At 49.4% G+C, this 22452-nt stretch overlaps 1 protein-coding gene and 1 non-coding gene across 4 annotated transcripts in view; both read right to left on the bottom strand.

Annotated features, from left to right (window-relative positions):
- PRKD2 (protein kinase D2) overlaps positions 1-22452 on the bottom strand; it is a 32662-nt gene that overhangs the window by 6171 nt on the left and 4039 nt on the right. For all 3 annotated transcript variants that reach the window (XM_059152949.1, XM_059152951.1, XM_059152948.1), the window contains 13 exons: positions 17338-17469; positions 13860-14014; positions 13519-13741; positions 12170-12247; positions 11930-12083; positions 9366-9483; positions 8552-8629; positions 7011-7269; positions 5515-5567; positions 5312-5384; positions 4524-4630; positions 3521-3682; positions 124-222 (listed from right to left, as the gene is read on the bottom strand). In XM_059152949.1, coding sequence (XP_059008932.1) covers positions 124-222; positions 3521-3682; positions 4524-4630; positions 5312-5384; positions 5515-5567; positions 7011-7269; positions 8552-8629; positions 9366-9483; positions 11930-12083; positions 12170-12247; positions 13519-13741; positions 13860-14014; positions 17338-17469 — 1691 coding nt within the window. The remainder of the gene's footprint in view (positions 1-123; positions 223-3520; positions 3683-4523; positions 4631-5311; positions 5385-5514; positions 5568-7010; positions 7270-8551; positions 8630-9365; positions 9484-11929; positions 12084-12169; positions 12248-13518; positions 13742-13859; positions 14015-17337; positions 17470-22452) is intronic.
- On the bottom strand, positions 14429-14535 carry LOC131819003 (U6 spliceosomal RNA). Its single transcript, XR_009349010.1, has one exon. It is a non-coding gene; the product is annotated as a U6 spliceosomal RNA (small nuclear RNA).

Below are 22452 nucleotides of genomic sequence, written 5' to 3'. Positions count from 1 at the left end.
CTGTTTTATTTAAGTCATTGTTATCTTGAGTCTCTGTGTCCAATTTTCCTGATTCATACAATCCCCACCCGCCTCCCAGGATTAGCTGCACTTCCCCAAATCAAGCTGCGGAACATGACTGACCTGAGGAAAGGGGTCGGCTGATGCCAGCAGCACGTTTTCTGGTTTCAAGTCACAGTGGACAATGTTCTTGAAGTGAAGGTGTCTCAGAGCCACCAGGATCTGAGGGGAGGAGATGGGGCTGGTAAGAAAGGTAGGAAGCTACCTGCCCCAGATTCTGCCGCCAGCCCTCCAAACTCCATCCATGCCCTTCTCTGTACCCCTAAAGATATCCCCCAGGGCCAGGGGATGCATTGGAGCCCCAAAACCATGACACCTGAGATAGGAGTTGGATAATTCCAGAAAGACTAGACTGGAGCAGTGGGTTTGGGAAGAGACGGAGACCCTCAGGCATGTGGTAAGCTGTGGTGACCAAAAAGAGCTAGGAGTGAGGTTCCTGGCTGGCTCAGTCCACAGAGCTAGCAACTTGTGACCTCCTGGATCATGAGTTTGAGCCCAACCTTGGGCCTGGAGTTTACCCTAAAAGCTGGGGGCAGGGGTGGGCTATTGGTAAAGTAGCAGCCTTTAAGAAGGTACTATTGTGTGACTCCATTTTTTAAAAAGTACGTTTCATCCATTAAAATCTCTAAGATGAAACACTACAAATACCAACATGATCTACATTATATATCAAATGCAGTACTGGTTGGGGGTGGGGGGTGGGATTCTAGAGCAGGCCTGCCCAGGTGGAAAACGCAGCTCTACACTCACTAGCTCGTGGCCTCAGGCAAGCCACTTCAACTCTCTGGGTCTCAGTGTTCTCACCTGTAAAATGGGGGGGTGGGTAATAAAAGTACCTATCCTCAGGGGTCGCTGTGAAGTTTAAATGTGTTGGGGCATAGAAAGTGTTTAGGACAGTGTCCAGCACAGAGCAAACAGGACATTAGCTATTACTGTTGTTGGTACCTGTTACTCTCCTCGGGATGGCCTGTGGATAAACATATTCCTGTGCATGTTTCAGATAGAGCTTTTCCTGCTCTGTTAATTCAAGAGTGTTCTAGGGTGGCAAGGTGAGCTGATTTATGAATCAAAAAGCAAAAAATCTGGATACAATTTCAAGCTACTTTCTCTGGGGACACCATGATCTTCCTTGATTCTGTGTAATCCTCGGACTTCGGCCAGGGACACTGAGATCCAGTGTGTAGGTACCCCTTTTCTCCACTTCCTGTTTGTTGACCACCTCCCTCCCCCACTAGGACAGGAGGAGAACAAGGAGGGCTGGTTGGAAGCTAGACAGATCCGGGTTCAAATCTCAGCTAGACTGCCACCTAGCTGTGTGACCTTGGGCAGGACATGGACCCTTCCTCTACCTCAGTCTCCTCACCTTTAAAATGGGGGTGCTGGTAATACCTACCTCGGAGGGCAATTGTGAAGCATAAACAAGCCCATAAACAGGACTTGGGGTGGGGCAGACAAGAGGCGGAAGGCAGAAATCTGCAGAGAGAGAGAGAGAGAGAGAGGAGCAGAGGCAAAAAGGGAGGGAGTGATGGAAGACCAGAAAGAGAAATCAACCAGTTGCTGGAAGGCAGGCAGTTCCCTCTCCCCACCTTAAGTCTGGATGAGCTTGCCTCAGTGGGCTTCTCTCCTCCCCCCACAAGTCAACCTGATGAAGGCGCAGTGCTGGGGACAGTGAGGGGGCAGGACCTCCATAAAGGAAGCACAGCACAAGGGACTCTGCATCCAAGAGAACAAGTCCCAGAATCAGGTGAGGGACAAGCTAGATGGGAAGGCCTTTCTAGGAAGGCTGTAAAACCCAGAAGCTACAAAAGGCAACATTTAACAATGTAAAAGTTAAACTCTTGATGGCAAATAAAAGCCAGGAATGAAATGAAAAGGAAAACAAATGCTGGAATAAAAAAAAAAAAAAAATTGAACAACACAAGTGACAAGGATCCAGTGTCCCTCATATACAAAGAGCTTTCACAATTCAACAAGAATAATCCAACTGAAAAATGGGCAATGGGAAAAAAAGCACAGGCCAATAAACATAGGGAAATACACTCAACCTCACCCATGATTTCTATTTTATTTTTTTCACCCATAATTTTTAAACTGCTAAACGAAGCCACATCTCCACCTGTAAGACTGCTTATTGTTTCACCCAGAGTTAGCTGCTGTTAAGAGCAGACCGAAGGGATTTTAGAGAACAGCTGGGCAGCGTGTTTAAAAAACTCCTAGAGCACATTTCCCTGGACTTAGGAGTCTATTGTCTGAAACGTGTTCTTTGGAAATTCTCCCACCAGAGCCCAGCAATGTGTGTGGACAGATATTCACCAGATGTTGTCTGTAATGGTGGAAAAGTGGTAACAACCTCTGTACTCAGCAATTACAGGATTTGGTGATATCCACCATGGGATCCAACTAAGAAAAAGAGGCAGCTCTGCTCACTACATATGGAAATAGAATAGCCTTCCAGAAGTACTTTTAAAGTGAAAAAGTAAAAAAAAAAAAGTTAAAAAAATAAATAAATAAAGTTAAGAAAGTAAGAGGCAGAATGACACACAGGTGAAACCAGTGATTTTGACCTTACTAGTTAAAAGCTCAGATCCTAGGGTCTGCTCCCACCAGCTGTGTGACCCTGGACAAGTTACTTAAAGTCTCTGAGCCTCGGTGTTTTCCCACTCAAAAATGGAATTGAGGGGCGCCTGGGTGGCTCAGTGGGTTAAGCCGCTGCCTTCGGCTCAGGTCATGATCTCAGGGTCCTGGGATCGAGTCCCACATCGGGCTCTCTGCTCAGCAGGGAGCCTGCTTCCCTCTCTCTCTCTCTCTGCCTGCCTCTCCATCTACTTGTGATTTCTCTGTCAAATAAATAAATAAAATCTTTAAAAAAAAATGGAATTGATCACAGCCACTACCACATGAGTTGCGATGCAGATACAATGAGTTAAAACATGGTTAGCATCCCCCTCCCCCACCCCACCAACTCTGGGAGATCACTGTCCAGTCCTGGGGCTATCTCGGTCACAGCTGTGTCCCCAGCACTGCTGGGAATAGAGCAGGGGAAGACCGAGAACTTGGCGAACCACCTAAGGAATGGATGAATGAGGTCCCCACAGAAAAGCCTCCCTCCCCTTCCCTTTTCCTACACGAATATAGTCAGGCCTTAGGGAACCTCATTCTATAAAGGAATAAAAATTATACAATCATCATTTCTGATTTTTCTATACTACTAATATAATTATCACTACTGCTCTCTCCTTACGGTTTTCTTATTTTCTATTGTTATTACTCTTATTACTCTACAATCTGTTCTATTATTACTCAATTATTTCGAAATTATCATTCTATTATTTTTTCTATTGTTATTATCACTATTTTTTATTATCCGCTAGGAGGACTCCTGCCAGTGTCTGCGGGAGCTGGGTTCAAGGCAGGTGGGGAGGCGAGTGGAGGCAGGCAGGGGGGTGGGGGGCAGGCGCACCTGGGTGATGAGGAACTTGGTGAGGCGCTCGGGGAGCCGGCCCTTCTCACTGGAGAGGATCATCTCCAGCATGTCCCCGTGCAGCTTCTCCATCACCACAAACACCTTCTCAGGTGTCTCAAACATGCAGTCCAGGTTCACGATCCCGGGGTGCCTCAGACTCTGGGGTAGGAGTGAGGAGGAGAGGGTGGCAGTCAGGGTCCAGGTCGCCTGTGAACTTGGGATCCCAGAGATAAGCCACAGGAGCAGACAGACAACAAATGAGGAGGATGTCCCCGGAGGGTCAGCAGCTCCTTCCCCAAGGCTGGCTCTGGGGGAGGGGAAAGGAGCTTCAGACAGAACCACATCCCCACACCACCAGGTATCTAGAAGGATCTTCATGTCATAAAGCTCTGTTGAAGGTCCAGGATTTGGGGGGGGGGGAGAGGGAGGGAGCAGAAGTATGGAACAACGGGATCTTTGTGCGTCTCTATGTTGTAAATTCTCCTCCCTCTCCCCGGCACACCCTGCCTGGCCTAACCCCATTTCTACCCTCCAGGTCTCCACCCAACCTCCTCCCTGGGTTCTAGGCTATGGTCCTACCACTTTCCACCCACCCTCTGGTGGCAGCCTCAGAGATCTTCCTGAAGTACACACCCAGCCCTGTCCTTTCTTTGCTAAAAATCTTTCCCGGGCTCCCCAGTACCCTCAGGAGAAAATCCATAGGCCTCCTCCCTGGCCTCACCTCACACCACCTCCCAACACATAAACCATCTAGTAACCTCAAACTTCAAATTCCTAGAAGGGTTCATGTTCCCTCTTACCTCCAGACCTTTCTTTGCACAGGCTGGTCCCTTTGCTCAGAACACCTTTCTACCCCCTAAGTCTCAACATGCATGTTCTCTCCTCCAGGAAGCCTTCCCTGACCACCTCCAGCCTGGGTCAGTTGGCCTCTGAAAGGAGGAGGTGGGAAAGGAAGGTCCTTCCTAGGTGGGGCCTGAGCTGGGCCCCAGAGTCCGGTCACCTGCAGAATGGCCACTTCGTTCCGGAGCTGGCTCTCCTGCTTCGTGGGGAAACGCAGTTTGTCAATGACCTTTACTGCCACATCCCGGCCTGTCTTCCGGTGCTTTCCTGGGCAGGACATAGGGGAGACTGGGGATGAAGGGAGCAAGACCTTCCAGTCCTGGTAAGAGAGAACCTCGCCCCATCCCCCGCCAATGACAGAGACACATAGTTGAACAAAGGTAAGCAGAAAGCATCAAGATGGCTCTTTGGGGTGAGAGGCCTTGGGAATAAAGGTGGAATGAAGAAGGTAAAAGACAAGAGCTTCGAGGGAAATCTAACACATGGGAAACTAGATTTATGACCCATCAGAATCTAGGAACTAGCTCTGTGGCCAGAGTGCAGAATGCTCTCTCCTTTATTTATTATTTTTTTGAAGATTTTATTTGTTTATTTATTTGACCGGCAGAGATCACAAGTAGGTAGAGAAGCAGGCTGAGAGAGAGGGGGAAGCAGGCTCCCCACCGAGCAGAGAGCCCAATGCGGGGCTCGATCCCAGGACCCTGAGATCATGACTGAGAGGAAGGCAGAAGTGTAACCCACTGAGCTGCCCAGGCACTCCTGCTCTCTCCCTATTACGAATGGGAGAAAGCCCATTGGCTTTTCCCAGTGAGAATTGGAGAGGCTTGCAACCACCTGCCTGGAGGACCTAGCTTTCCAAGTCAACCAGAACAGGAAGTGAGCACACAGAAGGTCTGGAGCCCAGGAACCACCAGGACCCCCTCTGGATCAGCTCGGAAGCATCCGTACCTCCATAGACCACTCCAAACTGCCCGGAGCCCAGTACCTCATCCGGGAAGATCTGGTAGACGGTGGCAATGTCCTGCATGGTAGGGATGGGAAGGGTCAAGGGGGCAGATGGAGCTCGGGCGCTGAGGAGACTAGGGAGGGCAGCAGGCTGCATGGGGGGCATAGGCCATCCATGGGGCCATGGGGTGTGGGCAGTGTCTCACCACGTTCTCTTGGATCTGGCTGTTAGACACGGAGATGCTCAGAGAAGCCTGTCCTGGGAAGAGGAGAGAGGGGGAGGTGAGGGGAGCCTGGGCTCGGGACTGTCTTCACCCATGACTCCAGAGGCAGCCTCTGGAGCCACACCACCCGGGTTCAAGAATGGGAATAATGACAGGTGCTTCCTCATAGGCCAGTGGGAGAAGTAAACGTGATGGGCTGACGGGACTGGAGAAGTGTCATGAACGATTTCACTGAGCACCGCACCCCAAGATCTCAGGGCCAAGGGATGCACACTGATCCCATTTTACAGAGGAGGACACTGTAGGAGGCTCTCTCAGGAGGAAAGTCCAAATGGGTTCCAACATCTTCCCCCTTGAACTTGCCAACCCACTACCCAACCGGAGCCACACATTCGCAAGGTTCTGAGCTTGAACATCTGCCCCCTTCCCATTGCAGGCCTGGCCCCTTGTCCTCCTCCCTGGTCTCTCTGCCCCTGTTCTGTGCTCTCCTATTCACTGCACAAACCTGGGTCTGTCCTTCCCCTGCTCCCCAGTGCCTCCAGGAGGAAGCCCAACCCCCTCCCATGGCCTCCCAGGTACTGGTCCCTCATCTGCCTCTTTGACTTCAACCACCACCTGCTGTGTGTCCTCCCGACAGCTGGCCTCCTTGCTGGGCCTCAGATACAGCCAAGTCCCCTCCTATCTCCTGCCTTTGTGCTTGCTGTTCCCTCTGCCAGTAACGTGCGTCCCTTCCGCTGGACTTAATTAAACCCTCCCCATTCAGTCTCAGCTCCAACTTTCCTCCTGGGGCTACATCATGTTCTACATTACATCTGTCATTCATGCAGGGTGATCTATCACACTGGACTATGAGCTCCAGAAGGCAGGAGCCTGAGACTTTCTGATCATCTTCTACCTCTGCTTGAAATCCTTCCCTTCTGTAATCCCCTCTCTCAGCCCTCCTCAGCTTTCTGGTCTCAGCTCAGATGTTGCCGCATCCAGGAAGCCCTCCTGGATACCCAGGCTGGATCAGCTATCCCTTCTGAGCCCCCACAGCTTTCTGGTCCCTTGTCCCAGCCCCATCACTCTGGGTTGTCACTGCTTGGGGACAGGTCGGTCTCCCTCACTGGACTGTGAGCCCCGTGAGGACAGGTCCTGGGCTGTCTTGGTGACGACTATGTCCCCAGCACTGCCCAGCATAGGGTGGGCACAGAGAAGACACTCAGTAAATGCCTGAATGAAACAGCCTGAACTAACAACCTGGAGGAGTTGTCGCCACCTGGGACAAGACTCAGAAAAGAGAAGTGACATGCCCAAGTCCACACATCAGGTCTAAGGCTTAATGGAGATTTGGACTCATGCCAGTTGAATCCAGAAGCCACATTCCCCACTGTGCCATTCCCGGCCTTCTCCCTGGCTCTTCCCTTCCCTGGGAGCCCACACAAGACATTCCAGACCCATGCTCTCAGGATCCGGGGCAGGGTGGGGGGAGGACTTACTGTGGGGTGTGTGGCCTGGGGCACTGGGTGCATCCTGGAGGATGACTGGCATCAGGGCCTGGCGGATGGCTGTTTCCCAGCCCCTGGCAGCCTCGGCCCCCTGCCCGCTGGGCCCCCCTGGGGCTCCACCAGGTGTCTCGCCCACAAAGTAGGTGACATTGGCAGTGACGATCTCAAAGCAGTGAGGGTTGGTGCCTGGTGGCACAAGGCTAAAGTTCTGGGCGGGCTCCACAGTGAGGATTTCTGACAGTGGAATTTCCTGGCAGGATACAAAACCAGCATCAGTGAGGATGCCAGGCAGACCCTGGGGCTCCCCACTTACTCAGAACAGCACACACAATCCAGTGGCAATGGGAAAGGGCCTGATTTGCATATTTGCATAGAGTAGTCAGAAAAGGCCTCCTGGCAGATGTTAAATGAAGCAAGAGATCAGAAAGGTAAGAAGAGGCCAGCTGGTGGAGGATGGTGAAAACAGCATGTGCAAAGGCCCTGAGGTGGGAAAGGCTTGTGTTCAAAGAATATGCTCTATTCCCATTACATGGGTGGTACCTAGCACACAGGAGATTTGCCATGTTTGGTGAACAAATGAAGTTAGGCCATGAAGGGCCTCATGGGCCACAGAGAGGAGCCTGGGCTTTGTCTCCAGGGCCCTGGGGAGCCATGGAAGGGTTTAGAGCAAGGCAGGGGTAGATGTCTGGCTGTGCGTCGAGGGTGGACAGGAAAGGATGGGACTGAGACACGAGACCAGAAAGGAGGCTGAGAGGGCCAGGTGGAGGGGAAGGGACAGGGAGAGAAAGGGCAGGGTCTGTGCAGAAGGAAAAGAGCATGCTTTGAAAAGTGCTGGAAGAGAAACTCGGGGGTGAGGGGGCAGGACACATTTGCAGAAGGGAGAGAAAAAAATTAAAGTAAGGAAAGAACGAAACAGGGACAGACTGACACACCTTATAAAGGCAGGGGACAGAGACGTGGTGGGGGTAGCATCTAAGGGTGGCCGAGAATAGGGGCAGGCTGAGAAGTCACCCTCTCCTCCACCCCGTGGGAAGCCGCTGCGAAGCAGGGAACCCCGAGGCATCCGAGTTTTATTTTAAGGGCAAAGGGAGTATTCTGATGGTTTTCTCAGCCTCTCTGGCTGCTATGTGGGACAAGGTTGTAGGGGGAAGCGCAGAAGCTAGGCCCCAGAAGGAGACGGCCCTGAGCGCCCGGCGGCCATGACGGGTGGTGAGGAATAGGATAAATGATCCAGTATTTCATTATAAAGCAATAATGATAACAGCGAGCTCCACACAAGCCGGCCCTAAGCTAACTGCTTCGCGGAGGTGATCGCTGAATTAGGGCAGCGGCCCTGCGGTGAGTACTAGTCACTGAGGCCTTTTACAGGTGCCAGACGGGAGGGCAGAGAGGTCAGGTAAGCCGCCCCGGGTTCCCCAGCCAGAAAGTGGTGGGCCCAAGTGGGCCCATTTGCCGATGACATGCAAGCAGGCAGCAACGGGGAGAGGAGTGGGAGGAGGAGGTCTGGGGGAGCTGGTGGCCGAAAGGCCCACCTTGTAGTATCTGTTGGTCGTGTTGTTCTGGAAGAGTGTGATGCACTTGCAGTCCAGGCGCCAATAGTGCCGCTTCCTCTGTTGGGAGAGGTGCTCCAGAAGGTGAGGTGGTCCGTCCTTGGCGCAGTCGGGGCTCCAGCTCTTCCCGGAGCCAAGCCCCGCCCCCAAGTCTAGCCCCGCCCCAGAATGCCCCACCCCTTCCGTCTCTCATCGCCCGCCCTTCTAATTCTAGCTCCGTCCCCAGTAAGGCCCCGCCCATCTCTAACTGCAGCCCCACCCCGCCCCGTCCCTTTCTCAAATTAATCCCGCCCCTCCCGCCTTAGCTCACCCCACCTTGCCCCGCCCTATAACCCCTCTCCAACTTTAGGTCTGCCTCCAGCAAACCTGCCCCACCCCTATCTCCTATCTGCCCAGACCCCTCCACTATAAGCCCTCCCCACCTTTCATCCCAACTTCGCCCCACCTGGCCCTTACTTCACAACCCCACTTAATTACCTCTAGTTAGGCCTCTAGCCCGGGCCAGCACCCTCTGAGTCCATCCTCTAGAACCTGAGCCCTTCTCGGCCCTACTCCTAACTCCAGCTTCCCCGTTCTTGGTCTCACGCTTCCCCTGACACTGCCCTTAGCCCCGCGTCTTTCCCGACTTCTGCCCTACCGGTCCACTCTCCCTTAGAACCCATCCCTCTAATTCTAGCTCCGCCTCCAGATGGGCGCCGCCTACCCCCCAACCCCACCCAGCCCCACCTCCTAAAGCGGAGTTTTCCCCGCCCCTAACCTTAGCTCCGCCCCACCTAGCCCCATCCCGCCCACTCACCAGCGTGTCCTTGTTACTGTAATGGACCACCCAACCCTCGCGTAGGGTGGTGCTAGATTTCCGCGTCGTGTGTCGCACCGACTGCACCACCCTCATTAGGGGGATGTACCCCAAGGAGCTGGGAGAGAGGGGGAGAGGAAGAGGCAAGAGGTTACAAGTGGAAAATACCCATTAGCACTAGGGGCCTCAGAGCGCATTTCTGGGCAGCCAGGAGTGGGGTTGTTTTTGGCCACACTTTTGTGATTTCCACATTTCCCATGAGGAAGGGGACGCTAGATAGGGTCACAATACAAGGCTGGGGTCCGAAGTCACGTGGCCTGGCAAATCACCTAACCTCTAAGGTACCTCTGTTTCTCCATCCAAAGGGGTTGCTGTAAGGGGTGAAAACCTTTCTTAGGAGTTTAGCACAATGCTTGGCACCCAGTGGTTCTCCCATAAGTGCTAATCAGTACTGAGCCCAGTGACTGTGGAGCCAGCTGTGTGACACTAGGCAAGTGACTCAACCTCTCTGTACCTCATTGCCCTTATCAGTGCACATGCTATTATTATAGAGAGGAAATAAATGCTTAGAGAGATTCACAGACTTGCTCAACCACCTCTTGATCCCTGCACTAAACCAGGACTCGGGTGGCTCTGGCACTTCCCTTTGCCTCTCTGAGACTTGGTTTCCTCATCTGTGAAATAGGCTGCCTCTCCCAACACCCCCATCCCACCCAAGTCCATCAAGATCCAACTCTTACAGCCTCTTACTCTGTTACTAAACACTTCAGGAAAGACCTGGCAGAAAGGGAACTTGAACTTCCAGGCAGCTCGAGTCAGGTAGAATCAGTAAGAAACTCTCTGTAATTATTGTGACTTGCATATCCATCTTTCCTTCAGGGTGGTCTCCCATCCCCTTCCTCTGGCCCTCTCTGCTCCAGCCACACCAAACTCAGTGTTGTTTCTGGAACATGCTTGGCCCTACCACAGGGCCTTTGCACTTGCTGCTCTCTTTGCTTGGCAAGCTCTTCCACCAACTATCTTCCACATGTCTCCTTTCCTCTCCTTTCTCCCGGCCCTCCTTTAGATCTCTTCAAATGTCAACTTCTCAGAGAGGCCCCCCTTTAATGGCCCTAAAACAATGTATCTTCATTCTCTGTTCCCCCCCTTGCTTTATTTTTTTAAATGTATCTTTATTTTTATTTATTTTTTGAAAGCAGTCATCGGTACCTGATGCTATGGATGCATTTGTTTACTGCCTGTCTCTCCAGTTAAAGTGTTGGCTCTATGAGGCCAGAGAGTTTTCCTGGTTTGGTTCACAGCTGGGTGCTTGGAAGTCCTAGAACCCAGCCGGTGCTCAATAAGTGTCTATTGATGCACCATGGAAATGGCTCACCCTCCTCACATCAATGCCCCCTTGGCCTCATGGGGTGAAGTCTCAGCTCCTTTCTCTTAGTAATGACCGGCTGAAGCCAGTAAACTTCAATCTTCTAACCTAGGAGTAGGGGTGGTGTTCCTTACAGTCCTTCTGAAAAGGATTTCATTCAAGGATAAAGACTTACACATCGATGACAGCTTCAATCCACAGGTTACCCTCATTTACAAATGTCTTACTGTATTAGTACAATATACCAATAATAGTGTGTTAATATTATTCTAAAACATGCCAAAAGAGCGAAAACATCTAAAAGATGAGATTAAAAGTAAGAGAAATGGGAAGGCAAATATTTGTCCCCATACTCCAGAATGGATCACCTCCCACCCTCCGCACTTTGGGGACTCAAGAACAGAGTACCGGGGAGGATTCTCTTTCCATCTGCTCTGAGTTTACAACCCGGCAAGCACTTGACCTGCGTGATCTAAAGGAATTAGAAAATCGCCCTACAAGACAGGTGGCGCCATCGGCCCAGAGAACGTCATTCACTTCACCCTTAGGACAATCCGCAAAGGTAGGTCCTACTTTTATCCCCATCTTACTGATGAAGAAACTGAGGGCCCAGAGAGGTTAATCTCCTGCCTAATGTCATACAACAGATTCCCACGTTCTTACTCTTTGTCACTTTGCAACAAGACTGTTTCTGGAAGGGCCTGCCAGCAGCTGATCCCAGAGACATCCTCGTGGGGGAGGAGCTAAGCAGCTGGGAGACGGGAAAGCAGGGAAGCAGAGGGTTTGACTACTGTTCTAATGACTGGATTAGCAGTTCCAAAAGAGAAATATACTCTAAATTAGAAATCCGCTTCTATGAAAGCTTTTCAAAAAATGTACATTTTGGGAGCGCCTGGCTGGCTCAGATAGTTAAGTGTCTGCCTTCAGCTCGGGTCATGATCACAGGGTCCTGGGATGGAGCCCCACATTGGGCTCTCTGCTAGATGGGGAACCTGCTTTCCCCCCTCTCTCTGCCTGCCTCTGTCTACTTGTGATCTCTTTCTTGTGTCAAATAAATAAATAAAATATTTTTTAAATGTACATTTTTTAGGAAAAAGGTATAATTTAAAAACAAAGTGTGAGTGCCTGGAAAATTTACAGGGGACATCAAGCTATTGTAGAGATAGGATGGGCCTTTCCCGGAGGGTGCCCCAAGTACCTCTCAGCCTTGCCTCCCTCGCCTTCCTCCTCCTCACTGGCATGGAGGGCATTTTCTGAGTGGGAGCCCGGGATGATTCCCGAGTCGTCAGACTCGTCCATGAGGGAGCTCTTGTCAGCCTCGCTGAAATCGGTGGCCTCCTCCATCGGCACATCTAGCAGGATGAGGGCATCAGAGGAGCCTCTACCCAGTACCACCACCACCCCCCTCCACTTCCCTGCTCACCCCACAGCCTCTCACCTCCATTGATGAGTGCTTCCCCTAAGCAGTCGTTAGGGACGCGGGTGGCACAGCGCTTGTGACAGTTAAACTTGCAGTCTGGTATGACGACAGGGAGCAAGCAGACATGTAGGAGGGGAGAGAGATGTCACCTGTAAGGGTTGAACCTTGACTCCTAACCCCCAGGCCCAGAAGATTCTGCTTTTGCTGTTTTGGGGTCGGTTGTCTCTCTTTGAGTCTAGAACATTCGGGGCTGGGGAATCTCTTGCTGTTGGGGGCCGGTCTGTGCGTCATATATGTTTAGCGGTCATCCCTGACCTCTACCCACTAGATGCCACTAGCACATCCCTGTAAGATTCTATTTTTTTTTCTAATTCTAGAGTTCTAAGATTCCAAATTTCAATGTCCGACTGTCTAGAACTTGACACATCTATGATTCTACAGTTCTAAGAGTCTAGACTGCTAAGATTCCTTTATGTCCAAGGTTTTAGGATTATCGGTAACTTAAACTCTAGATATCAGTGATTCTATAGTTCTACAATTCTGGACTTCAAACCATCCAGAATCTGATGATTCCAAGGTTCTAGGATTCCACACACCCAAGATTCTAGAATTTGACTCTTCCAATGAATTCTAGAATTTGACAACTCTAAATTTTATGGATGTCAATGTCTGGTGTTCTAGAATTTGATAATCCAGAGCTCTATGTTCTATGTGTCTAGGACTGTAGGATCCCATGGCCCTAAGGGTATATGATTCTAGATTTCTAAGGTTTACATTTGATGCTTCTAGGCTTCTACCATTCTCAAATCTGATGGTTCTAAAGTTCCAGTATTCTGAGAATCTATAATCTGGGAGTTCTAGGATCTCCAAGTCTAAGGTTCTGTGGTTCTTTTCATGGACCCCGATAATCCAGAATTCCTGAAGCCTATGGTTCTAGTTCTGTGGTTCCAGAATTCTCAAGTTCTACGGTTTAAGAATCCCATATGAAGTGGCTCATAGATCTAAATCTCTAAGGTTCTAGGATTCCAAAATTCCAAAGGTTCTAGAACACCAGGATTCAGGGCACTCTTCTCCTGAAGCTCTGGGCTCCTAAGATTCTTTTTCTTTCTTTCTTTTTTTTTTTTTTTTTTTTTTTTTTTAAGATTTTATTTTAAAGTCCTCTCCATACCCAGCATGGGTATGGAAAAATCACAAACCCAAGATTGAGTGTCTCAGGCCCCACCGACTGAGCCAGCCAGGCATCCCCAGAGTACTGGGAGTTTTAGTTCCTGCCACAAGCCCAGGTGAGAGAGGCCCCAGGTCCTCTGAGTATGTGTCTGTGCGGGCCTTCTGACCCCATCTGTCTCCCCCAGGGGGGTCCCGCTGACCTTTGCACTGCAGGCCCTGGCGAAAGAGACCCTTGAGGAGTTTCTTGCAAGCCTGGCAGACGGTGGGCCGCGTGTAGCTGTGGATGAGGAACGTGTGCGGGACCTTCACCTTGGAGAGCAGCATCTTGTCCAGCTCGATGGGGCGGCCCGTGTAGGAGGAGGCAGAAGAGGAGGAGGAGGAGGATGGGGGGCGGCGAGGCAGGAGTTCGGTGGTACTGCGGCTCTATGGTCAGCAGGAATGGAGGGAACATATTAGTGCGCGGCCCCATGCCTGGGCCCTGTCGTCCGACCCCAACCCCCCAACTCCCCGCCACTAGCCCGCCCGCTCCCCAGCCCCTCACCAGCTCATCAGCCATGCAGGGCAGGGACTCGGAGATGCTGAGGCGCACAGAATGGCCACTGGCCAGAGACGTGGACGACAGGCGCCTCTTGCGTGCGCCACTGCAGTTGTTAGGGATGCTGAAGGCACAGCGCTTGTGGTAGTTCAGTCCGCAGCCTGCGGGGGGCGCCAGACGATCAGAGACATCCTTGCACCAGTCCTGGGCTCTAAAACTCCGCCCCGCCCGCTTCCCTTTCTGTAGATTAGGAATACAGCAGCCCTCTCAGGAGAGCCCCCTGCGAGCGCCACTAAAGCCAACGAAAAATTACAAAAACCCAAATCGGGTAGAACCGCTACCGGACTAGAAGTTTCTGAGCCAGTCCACCAGGCAAAGAACCACGAGCAGGTGAGGCCCTTGCTGAGGTCCCGGGGAATGTGGATTGGGGGGCAGTAGCAGAACGGAGGGACCACGGAACCAGCTGCACAAAGGAGGCACATACTTGGCAATAACTAGTTCTTCCTTATCTGTGTGTACACCAACTATTTGTGCTTTCTTCCTTCTATCTCCCATCATCTGACATAACATTTTTTTTTAATATGTAACGCTTTAGGAATACATGTGTTATCTGTGCCCAGGGGCCATGCTATTGTTCTCTGTATTGGCCCCATTTCAGTACATGTGCTGCCGAACGGAGCACTGTATTCGTATTTAAGTTACATGACATTATAAAAATAGAAATAAAAAAATTACAGGACATCGAAGGAAAAGAGTGAACAAGCATCATCTCCTGGGGAAAAGGGTTAGCATGTTTTCAGTTGTACTCAGGACAATTCTACTGAATCAGATGGAAATATGACTCTATTGTCATTTCTTCCTTAATTTATCTTAAAAAAAAAAAACAAATCCAAAATCCTCTTCCATGAAAGAATCAGGCTCAGCTTGTTGTCTTCCTAGCAGGCTTCCTGAACACTTGTTCCCATACATCTCCAGAGATTCCAAATGATTCCAGGAAGGCTCCCTCTTCTGGAGTGAAGAATGTTCCTCCAGGCTTTGGAAGCTTCTTTGGGACTGCCTCATGGAGCCTATCTTCTGGCAGCCTGGCTGTCATAGGCTTTCCCAAAGGTGGTGGTATGAGAAGAGCTTCGGGATGGTCCACAACCTTTGGAAACAGGAAACACTTCCCAGCACTGGCCTTTGCTCCCTCGTGTGCTTCACAGGACTTCAAAATCTCATCTGTGACTCTCTGAGTATCAAGGCAGAGTCAAACTTGCATCGGAAGATGTTATGAAGGCATTAAGAACAGTCATTTGGGGGTGCCTGGGTGGCTCAGTGGGTTGGGCAACTGCCTTCAGCTCAAGTCATGATCCTGGAGTTCCGGGATGGAGTCCCATATCAGGCGCCCTGCTCAGCGGGGAGTCTGCTTCTCCCTCTGACCCTCCCCCTTCTCATCCCCCCTCTCTCTCAAATAAATAAAATCTTAAAAAAAAAAAAGTCACTTGGGACTCCTTTGGAACCACATGAACGAGGGCCATCATCTGTGTGGCTGAACCAGTGAAATCCGTGCTAAGGGTGCCCGTTAAAATCGACGATGCCAGGGGCTTCTGGGTGGCTCTGCTGGTTGAGTATCTGGCTCTTGGTTTCAGCTCGGGTCATCTCAGGGTTGTGAGATCGAGCCCCGAGTGAGGCTCCTTGCTGAGCATGGAGCCTGCTTAAGATTCTCTCTCCCGAAGCGCCTGGGTGGCTCAGGGGGTTAAAGTCTGTGCCTTCAGCTCAGATCATGATCCCAGGGTCCTGGGATCGAGCCCCGCATCCGGCTCTCTGCTCAGTGGCGAGCCTGCTTCCTCCTCTCTCTCTGCCTGCCTCTCTGCCTACTTGTGATTTCTCTGACAAATAAATAAATAAAGTCTTAAAAAAAGATTCTCTCTCCCCCTCTCCCTCGGCTACTCCCCCCTTACCACTGCTTGTGCACGGGCATTCTCTCAAAACAAAAAAACACAAAATACCTCCCTTTTATGACACCAGGACTACACGTCAGGATGAAGGTTACAAATGTCAAGACACCAAGAGTTGGATGTGGTTTGCACACGATGGCAGTACTGACAACAGCCTTGAACGTGCTGAATTGGTTTTCCACAGACCCAATGTGGCTATCATCCCTCGAGCCCTTAAATGCCACAGGTCTCTTTAGGGCTGCAGGGTAACAATCCTGGTCAATGCTGCAGGTCTTCTGGAACACAGGGTCCGTATGAGTGCCATTGCCGTGAAGCTGGAGATCCTTGGATGGTGGAACATTCAAGAATACACTTCTGATGGAGGTGTGGTCTTCGCAGAATGGATGGTCTTCATCAGGGAAGAGTGGACCTGCAGAACCTGACCTTTGGGCTTCACCTTGAGACACACTGGTGTGTTCCTTTATATTTTAAGTATGATCGAAGGACATGCGTGTGGGTGCTTGTTGTAGCTGAACATGTGTCCATCCCCCAAATTCATAAGTCAATGCCCTAACTGCCAATGTGACCATATTAGACTTTAAGGAGGTAAATAAGGTTAAATGAGGCCTTAAAGGTGGGGCGCTGATCCAACGTGATCAGGGTCTTTATATAAGGGAGACACTTGAGAAACTATTGTCTCTCTTCACACCACGGGAGCGACACAGTGAGATGGCAGCCGTGTGCAAGCCAGAAAGAGGGTTCTAACCAGGAAACCACGCCCTGTCCGACTCGTGATCTTAAACTTTCCAAGCTCTGGAACCGTGAGTTCTAAATATGTGTTGTTTAAACCACTCAGCCTGTGGTATTTTGTTATGACAGGTCCTTGCACACTGAGGGGCCCAGTCAGTGAGGAGGGGACTCTGCTGGTCAGCTTTCTGTGTCAGCCCCAGTAATTCAGATGCTAATGTAGGGGTTGCTGTGAAGGTATTTTGTACGTGTGATTCAAGTGCACAATCAGATGACCTGAAGTGAGGGAGAGTATTCTAGTTAATCCGGGTGGGCCTGGTTCAATCAACTGAAAGGTTAGAAAGCAGAGCTGAGATTTTCCAGATGAAGAAACTCTTCCCTGTCCAGCCTGCCCTTCCTGACGTGTTGCCCTATGGATTTCAGAGTTGCTGGGCCAGCCCCCACACTCCTGTAAGCGAATTCCTTCCAAATATCCCTTAATATTTACCTCCTACTGGCTGTTTCTCTGGTGATTCCTGTTACAGACTCCACCTTCTTCCCTAGGCACCGTCCCCTTCTCCTCCCCCAAGCTCTCTGCCCCCTTACCTCTCCCTGGGAGCTCTGCATCAGGCTCCACCTCCCGCAGCTGAGCCCCGCCCAATCCCCCACCCATTACTCAACCCCCGCCCCCAACTCCTCCCCAAAGCTGTGTCTCTGGGCCCTTACCGCTCTCTCCGAGCCACGCCCCCTATCCCTGAGCTCCACCCCACCCCGCCCCGCCCTCCTGACATTCCCCCTCTTCCCCACCCCCCCGGCCCCGCCTCCAGCCCCTCTCCCCTCACCATCACACTTGAGGCCTTGGCGCACAAGACCGAAGAGCATCTCCCCGCAGTGATCGCAGAAGGCCGGCGCTCGGTAGGAGTGCACCGTGAGGGCGTGCGGGCGAATCTGGAAGTCCTCGAAGGTGGCCGAAGCTGCAGGCAGCAGGGAGGGGCGGATGGTTGAGCCGGAGCGGTGAGGGCTGTTCCTGGGTTTCTCACAGTCCTCCCCGCCGGGAGGTTTGATCTTGCCTGCCTTCATTTATGTGCATATTACATGGTACCCGAGTTTAAATCCCAGCGTCACCGCTGGGCAAGACACCTGTGCCATGGACTGGGGAGTTGTTTAGTGGATACAGAGTTTCAGTTCCGCAAGATGAAAACATTCGTGGAGACTGTTGCAGGACAACGTGAAGGTAATTAACACTACTGAACAGGAGCCTTAAAAATGGCTAAGATGGTACATTTTATGTTGTGTACATTTCACAATGAAACATTTTAAAATAAAATTTAAAAATACAGATGCCTGGGTCCCACCCTCACAGCTGCTGATCTGCTTGGTCTAGGATGGAGCTTGAGCGTCAAGAGAAAAATACCAAATCCCTATGTTTCTCAGTTTTCTCATCTTTAAAATGGAAATACAACAAACACAGAGCATTGCCCTAGGTGTCAGGGACACCGCACAGAACAAATTCCCTGCCTGGCCTCTAGTAAGGGAGGCAGCCAACCAAAATAAAGAAAATAAATATTCTTATTTAACAATCACCCAGGGGTGCCTGGGTGGCTTAGTTGGTTAGTCTGGTTTTAGCTCAGGTCATGATCCCTGGGATCCAACTCTACACTGGGTTCCCTGCTGGGCAGGGAGTCTGCTTCTCCCTCCCCCTCTGTCCCCTCCCCCTGCTGTGCTCTCTTGCTTGCTCTCTCCATCTCTCTGTCAAGTAAATAAATAAATCTTTTAAAAATATAGATATATATGTATATGTCTATGTGTGTGTGTGTGTATATATATATATGTATATATATATCTCTTTTTTAAAAATCGCCCAACCTAGCAGTTACCTAGTGCCAGGCACTGCTCCAAGTACTTTAAAATACTAGTGAATTCTGGGACGCCTGGGTGGCTCAGTTGGTTAAGCAGCTGCCTTCGGCTCAGGTCATGATCCCAGCGTCCTGGGATCGAGTCCCACATCTGGCTCCTTGCTCTGCGGGGAGCCTGCTTCTCCCTCTGACTCTGCCTGCCACTCTGTCTGCCTGTGCTTGCTCTCGCTCGCTCTCTCTCTGACAAATAAATAAATAAAATCTTTAAAAAATAAAATAAAAAATAAAATAAAATACTAGTGAATTCAGTTCTCTCAAGAGCCCTGGAAGTACATTGTTATTACCCCCATTTTCCAGATGAGAAGATTATAGCACAGAAAGGTGAAGCAACTTGCCCAAGGTCACACAGCTAGCAAGCTGTGGAACTTGAAATCGAATCTGAGCCAGTGTGGCTCCAAAGTTCATGCTTTCAGTACTGCATTTACTGCCTCTTGGAAATGTTTAAGTAATAAAATATACAGCATATGTCTACTATAATCAAATAAAAAAAAACTGTCAAGCAGCTGTTTCTTATCTCAATAACGGGACGAATATTTACAGAGAACCAACATAAACTGGGTACTCTGGAAGACAAAGCCCGGCTGAAACACTTGCATGGTCTTATCTGATGTTCTTAGTTTCTATACGTGTCATTTTACATGTTTCCCTAGGGTAAAATTATATATTTATATATATTTGCACATTATGCATATACTATGCATATAAGTATACATATTTGCACAATTTGTATATTTGTATATAATGTAAATTATATATTAGTATTATATACTATATTATCTATTATATATTAATATACTATAACATATATAACATGTTATATATATTATGTAATATATGTTATGTATCATTATATATCATACTATATATTACATGTCATTATATTATACAGTATATATGTATTATATATTTATTTAATGTAAATACATATAATTTTATTATTTATTTATATATTATATTTATTATATATTTACATTATATAAATATATAATATTAAAACATATGATGTAAATGATATAAATATTTGCCCATTATATATATAAGTATATGCAATATATATATTCCAGAAATAAAGTACAACTCTAAAAAAAAAATACATACAGCAGACTAGAAGTCAATAAGTGCTTAGGAGAAAAATTAAGCAGAGAAGGGAAAGTGGGAAGGTACAAGATGTACAATTTTAGAAGGTGGCTGAGGAGGGCCCCCTTCAGTTGTTGTTAGGGCAAAAGCCTGAAGGAGGCGAGGGTATGAGCCATGTAGGTTTCCAGGAAAGAACATGCCCAGTATCATAATAGTAGTCTCTACAGATTCTTTCTTCAGGCCTAAATGCATTATTATATGGAAAGCTTTTAAGACAGAGTTCTTGGGGCGCCTGGGTGGCTCAGTGGGTTAAGCCTCTGTCTTCAGCTCATGTCATGATCTCAGGGTCCTGGGATCAAGCCCCACATCTGACTCCCTGCTCAGCGGGGAGCCTGCTTCCCCCATTCTCTCTCTCTGCCTACCTCTCTGCCTGCTTGTGATCTCTCTCTCTCTGACAAATAAATAAAATCTTAAAACAACAAAAAAAAGGGGTGCCTGGGTGGCTCAGTGGGTTAAAGCCTCTGCCTTCAGCTCAGGTCATTATCTCAGGGTCCTGGGATTGAGCCAAGCATCTGGCTCTCTGCTCAGTGGGGGGCCCATTTCCTCTCCTCTCTCTGCCTGCCTCTCTGCCTACTTGAGATCTCTGTCTGTCAAATAAATAAAATCTTAAAAAGAAGAAGAAGAAGAAGAAGACAGTGCTCTTTATTTCTTATCTTATTATTTTTTTAAGATATTATTTTTAAGTCATCTCTACACCCAGCGTGGGGCCGAAACCCACAAGCCTTGACATCCAGAGTTCCATGCTCTACTGACTAAGCCAGTGAGGTGCCCCATATATTTTTTTTTAATTTTTAAAATTTATTTTTATTTTATTTAATTTAGTAACGGTTTTATCTATTTATTTGTCAGAAAGAGAGATAGGGCACAAGCAGGGGGAGTGGCCAGCAGAGGCAGAGGGAGAAGCTAGCTACCCGCTGAGCAGGGAGTCCAATGTGGGACTTGATCCCAGAACCCTGGGATCACGACCCCAGCCAAAGGCAGATACGCAACCAAATGAGTCACCCAGGACTCCATAATTTTTTTTTTTTAAATTTTAAACAATGCTCTTTAAACAGAGCACATAGGGGTGCCAGGGTGGCTCAGTGGGTTAAAGCCTCTGCCTTCAGCTCAGGTCATGATCCCAGAGTCCTGGGATCGAGTCCCACATTGGGCTCTCTGCTCCGCGAGGAACCTGCATCCCGCCCACCCCCTCCCCCACCTGCCTCTCTGCCTGCTTGTGACCTCTGTCTGTCAAATAAATAAATAAAGCAGGGCTAGTGGGTTCCAAGCCCATAGAGCACATAGAAAGTCCTCAATAAATATTGGCTTTTATTTTTCAAGTTTCATTTTTGCACTAAGCCTCATCCTCTTTCCTACCCTCCCCACCCCACCCCCAAATTTCAGTCTAATATTGAGCTATTGTCCTTGTTATCGTGCACAAGAAAGGGGTTGTGCCCTTCTATGTGCCAAGCACTGCTTACACAGGGTAAAGCTATGAACACTCCGCTCTCAGTGGGCTGACATTCTTTTGGGGAGACAGACAGGAAACACATACACACACACAGAAGGAAATTTCAGACACTGGAGGAAATGGCATTGAAGCTCAGATCCAACTAGCAAGAAGGAACTAGCTACGAGAAGAGGCGGGGAGGGAGGCACTGAGAACTAGTACACACACCTGGAGATGGGAGGAAGCTCAGTTTGTTCAAGGGACAGAGAACAGACAACCATGGCAGGAACAAAGAAAGTTAGGGGGACAGTGTAACAGGTGAATTCAGGGAACTGGCAGGGGCCAGATCATGGGCAGCCATTTAAGGCCATATTGAGGAGTTTGCATTTTATCCCCAGGGTAATGGGGAGCCATGGGAGGATTCTGAGCAGTGAAGTGTCGTGATCTGACTTGTGAGCTACGGTAATAGGTAACAGTCTAGGCAGGAGGTGACCGCTGCCGGGACCAGAGGAGGCAGTAAGAAACAGATTCAGGAGGTATCTTAAAGGTGAGACTAATTGGTTTGATGCAGATCAAGGGAAAGGGTGAGAGAAAAGGAGGAGTCACCAGGATGTCCCCAGGACATGTGGCAAGAGCACCTGAGTGAATGCTGATGGAAGAAAGGAGGACAAAATCAAGATTTCTGCCTTGGACAAACCATCTCTGAGCTGCCTAGAGCTGCCAAGTAAAAGTGTCGGGGACAAGCTATAGGACCAAGATTTGGATGTAGCAGAGGGGGAGACCAAGATGAATGAAAATCCAAGAGTAGCCAGCCTATGGGAAAGGATTTAAAACCTAAGTTAAGGTCACGAGGGCTATAAACGCAAACTTCAAATTGTCATCCATCCATTCAACCCATTTTACTGAGCATTGCGCATGCAAGGACCGGGGGAGGAGACACAGCCAAGAATAAGGCAGGTAGTTCCCACCCCTCACCCTTCTAGAAGCACCCTAGGCTCTCTACTCCTCTGCAGTGCCAAGAGCTTCTCATCTCTAAAATGAGCCTGGCCAGTGGGTGACTAGATTCTGGCTGAAAACACACGTTCCCGGGCTTTCTCTGACCTTGCAGAGTCTCATTTCCTTTAGCATTTCAGCGGGAAGGACCAACGGGCATCAGAACATTTCAAACTCTGTATCAAAGTACAACATACATCTAGAAAAAGACGTATCCCCAGTGCCTGGTTCAGTGACCGGTCACACTGTACACACTGTGTCACCAACACCCTGATAAGTGGCAGTTTAAATCAGTCCCCAGCAATCTCCCTTGTGCCCCCCAGGTGATGGTGGTACCCTTCCCGACCCCTGCTGCGAAGGCTCCGCCTTCCTCGCTCCTAACTGTATCCCTCTCTGGACTTCATAAAAGGAATTAGACAATATGTAGTCTGATGTGTAGGAAATGCCTTTCCGCGTTAGTTTTTGTGAGATTCACCCACGTG

The sequence above is a fragment of the Mustela lutreola genome, chromosome 16 (genome assembly GCF_030435805.1).
Source record: "Mustela lutreola isolate mMusLut2 chromosome 16, mMusLut2.pri, whole genome shotgun sequence".
NCBI classification, from domain to species: Eukaryota; Metazoa; Chordata; class Mammalia; order Carnivora; family Mustelidae; genus Mustela; species Mustela lutreola.
This window is presented reverse-complemented; position numbering and strand designations above follow the sequence as displayed.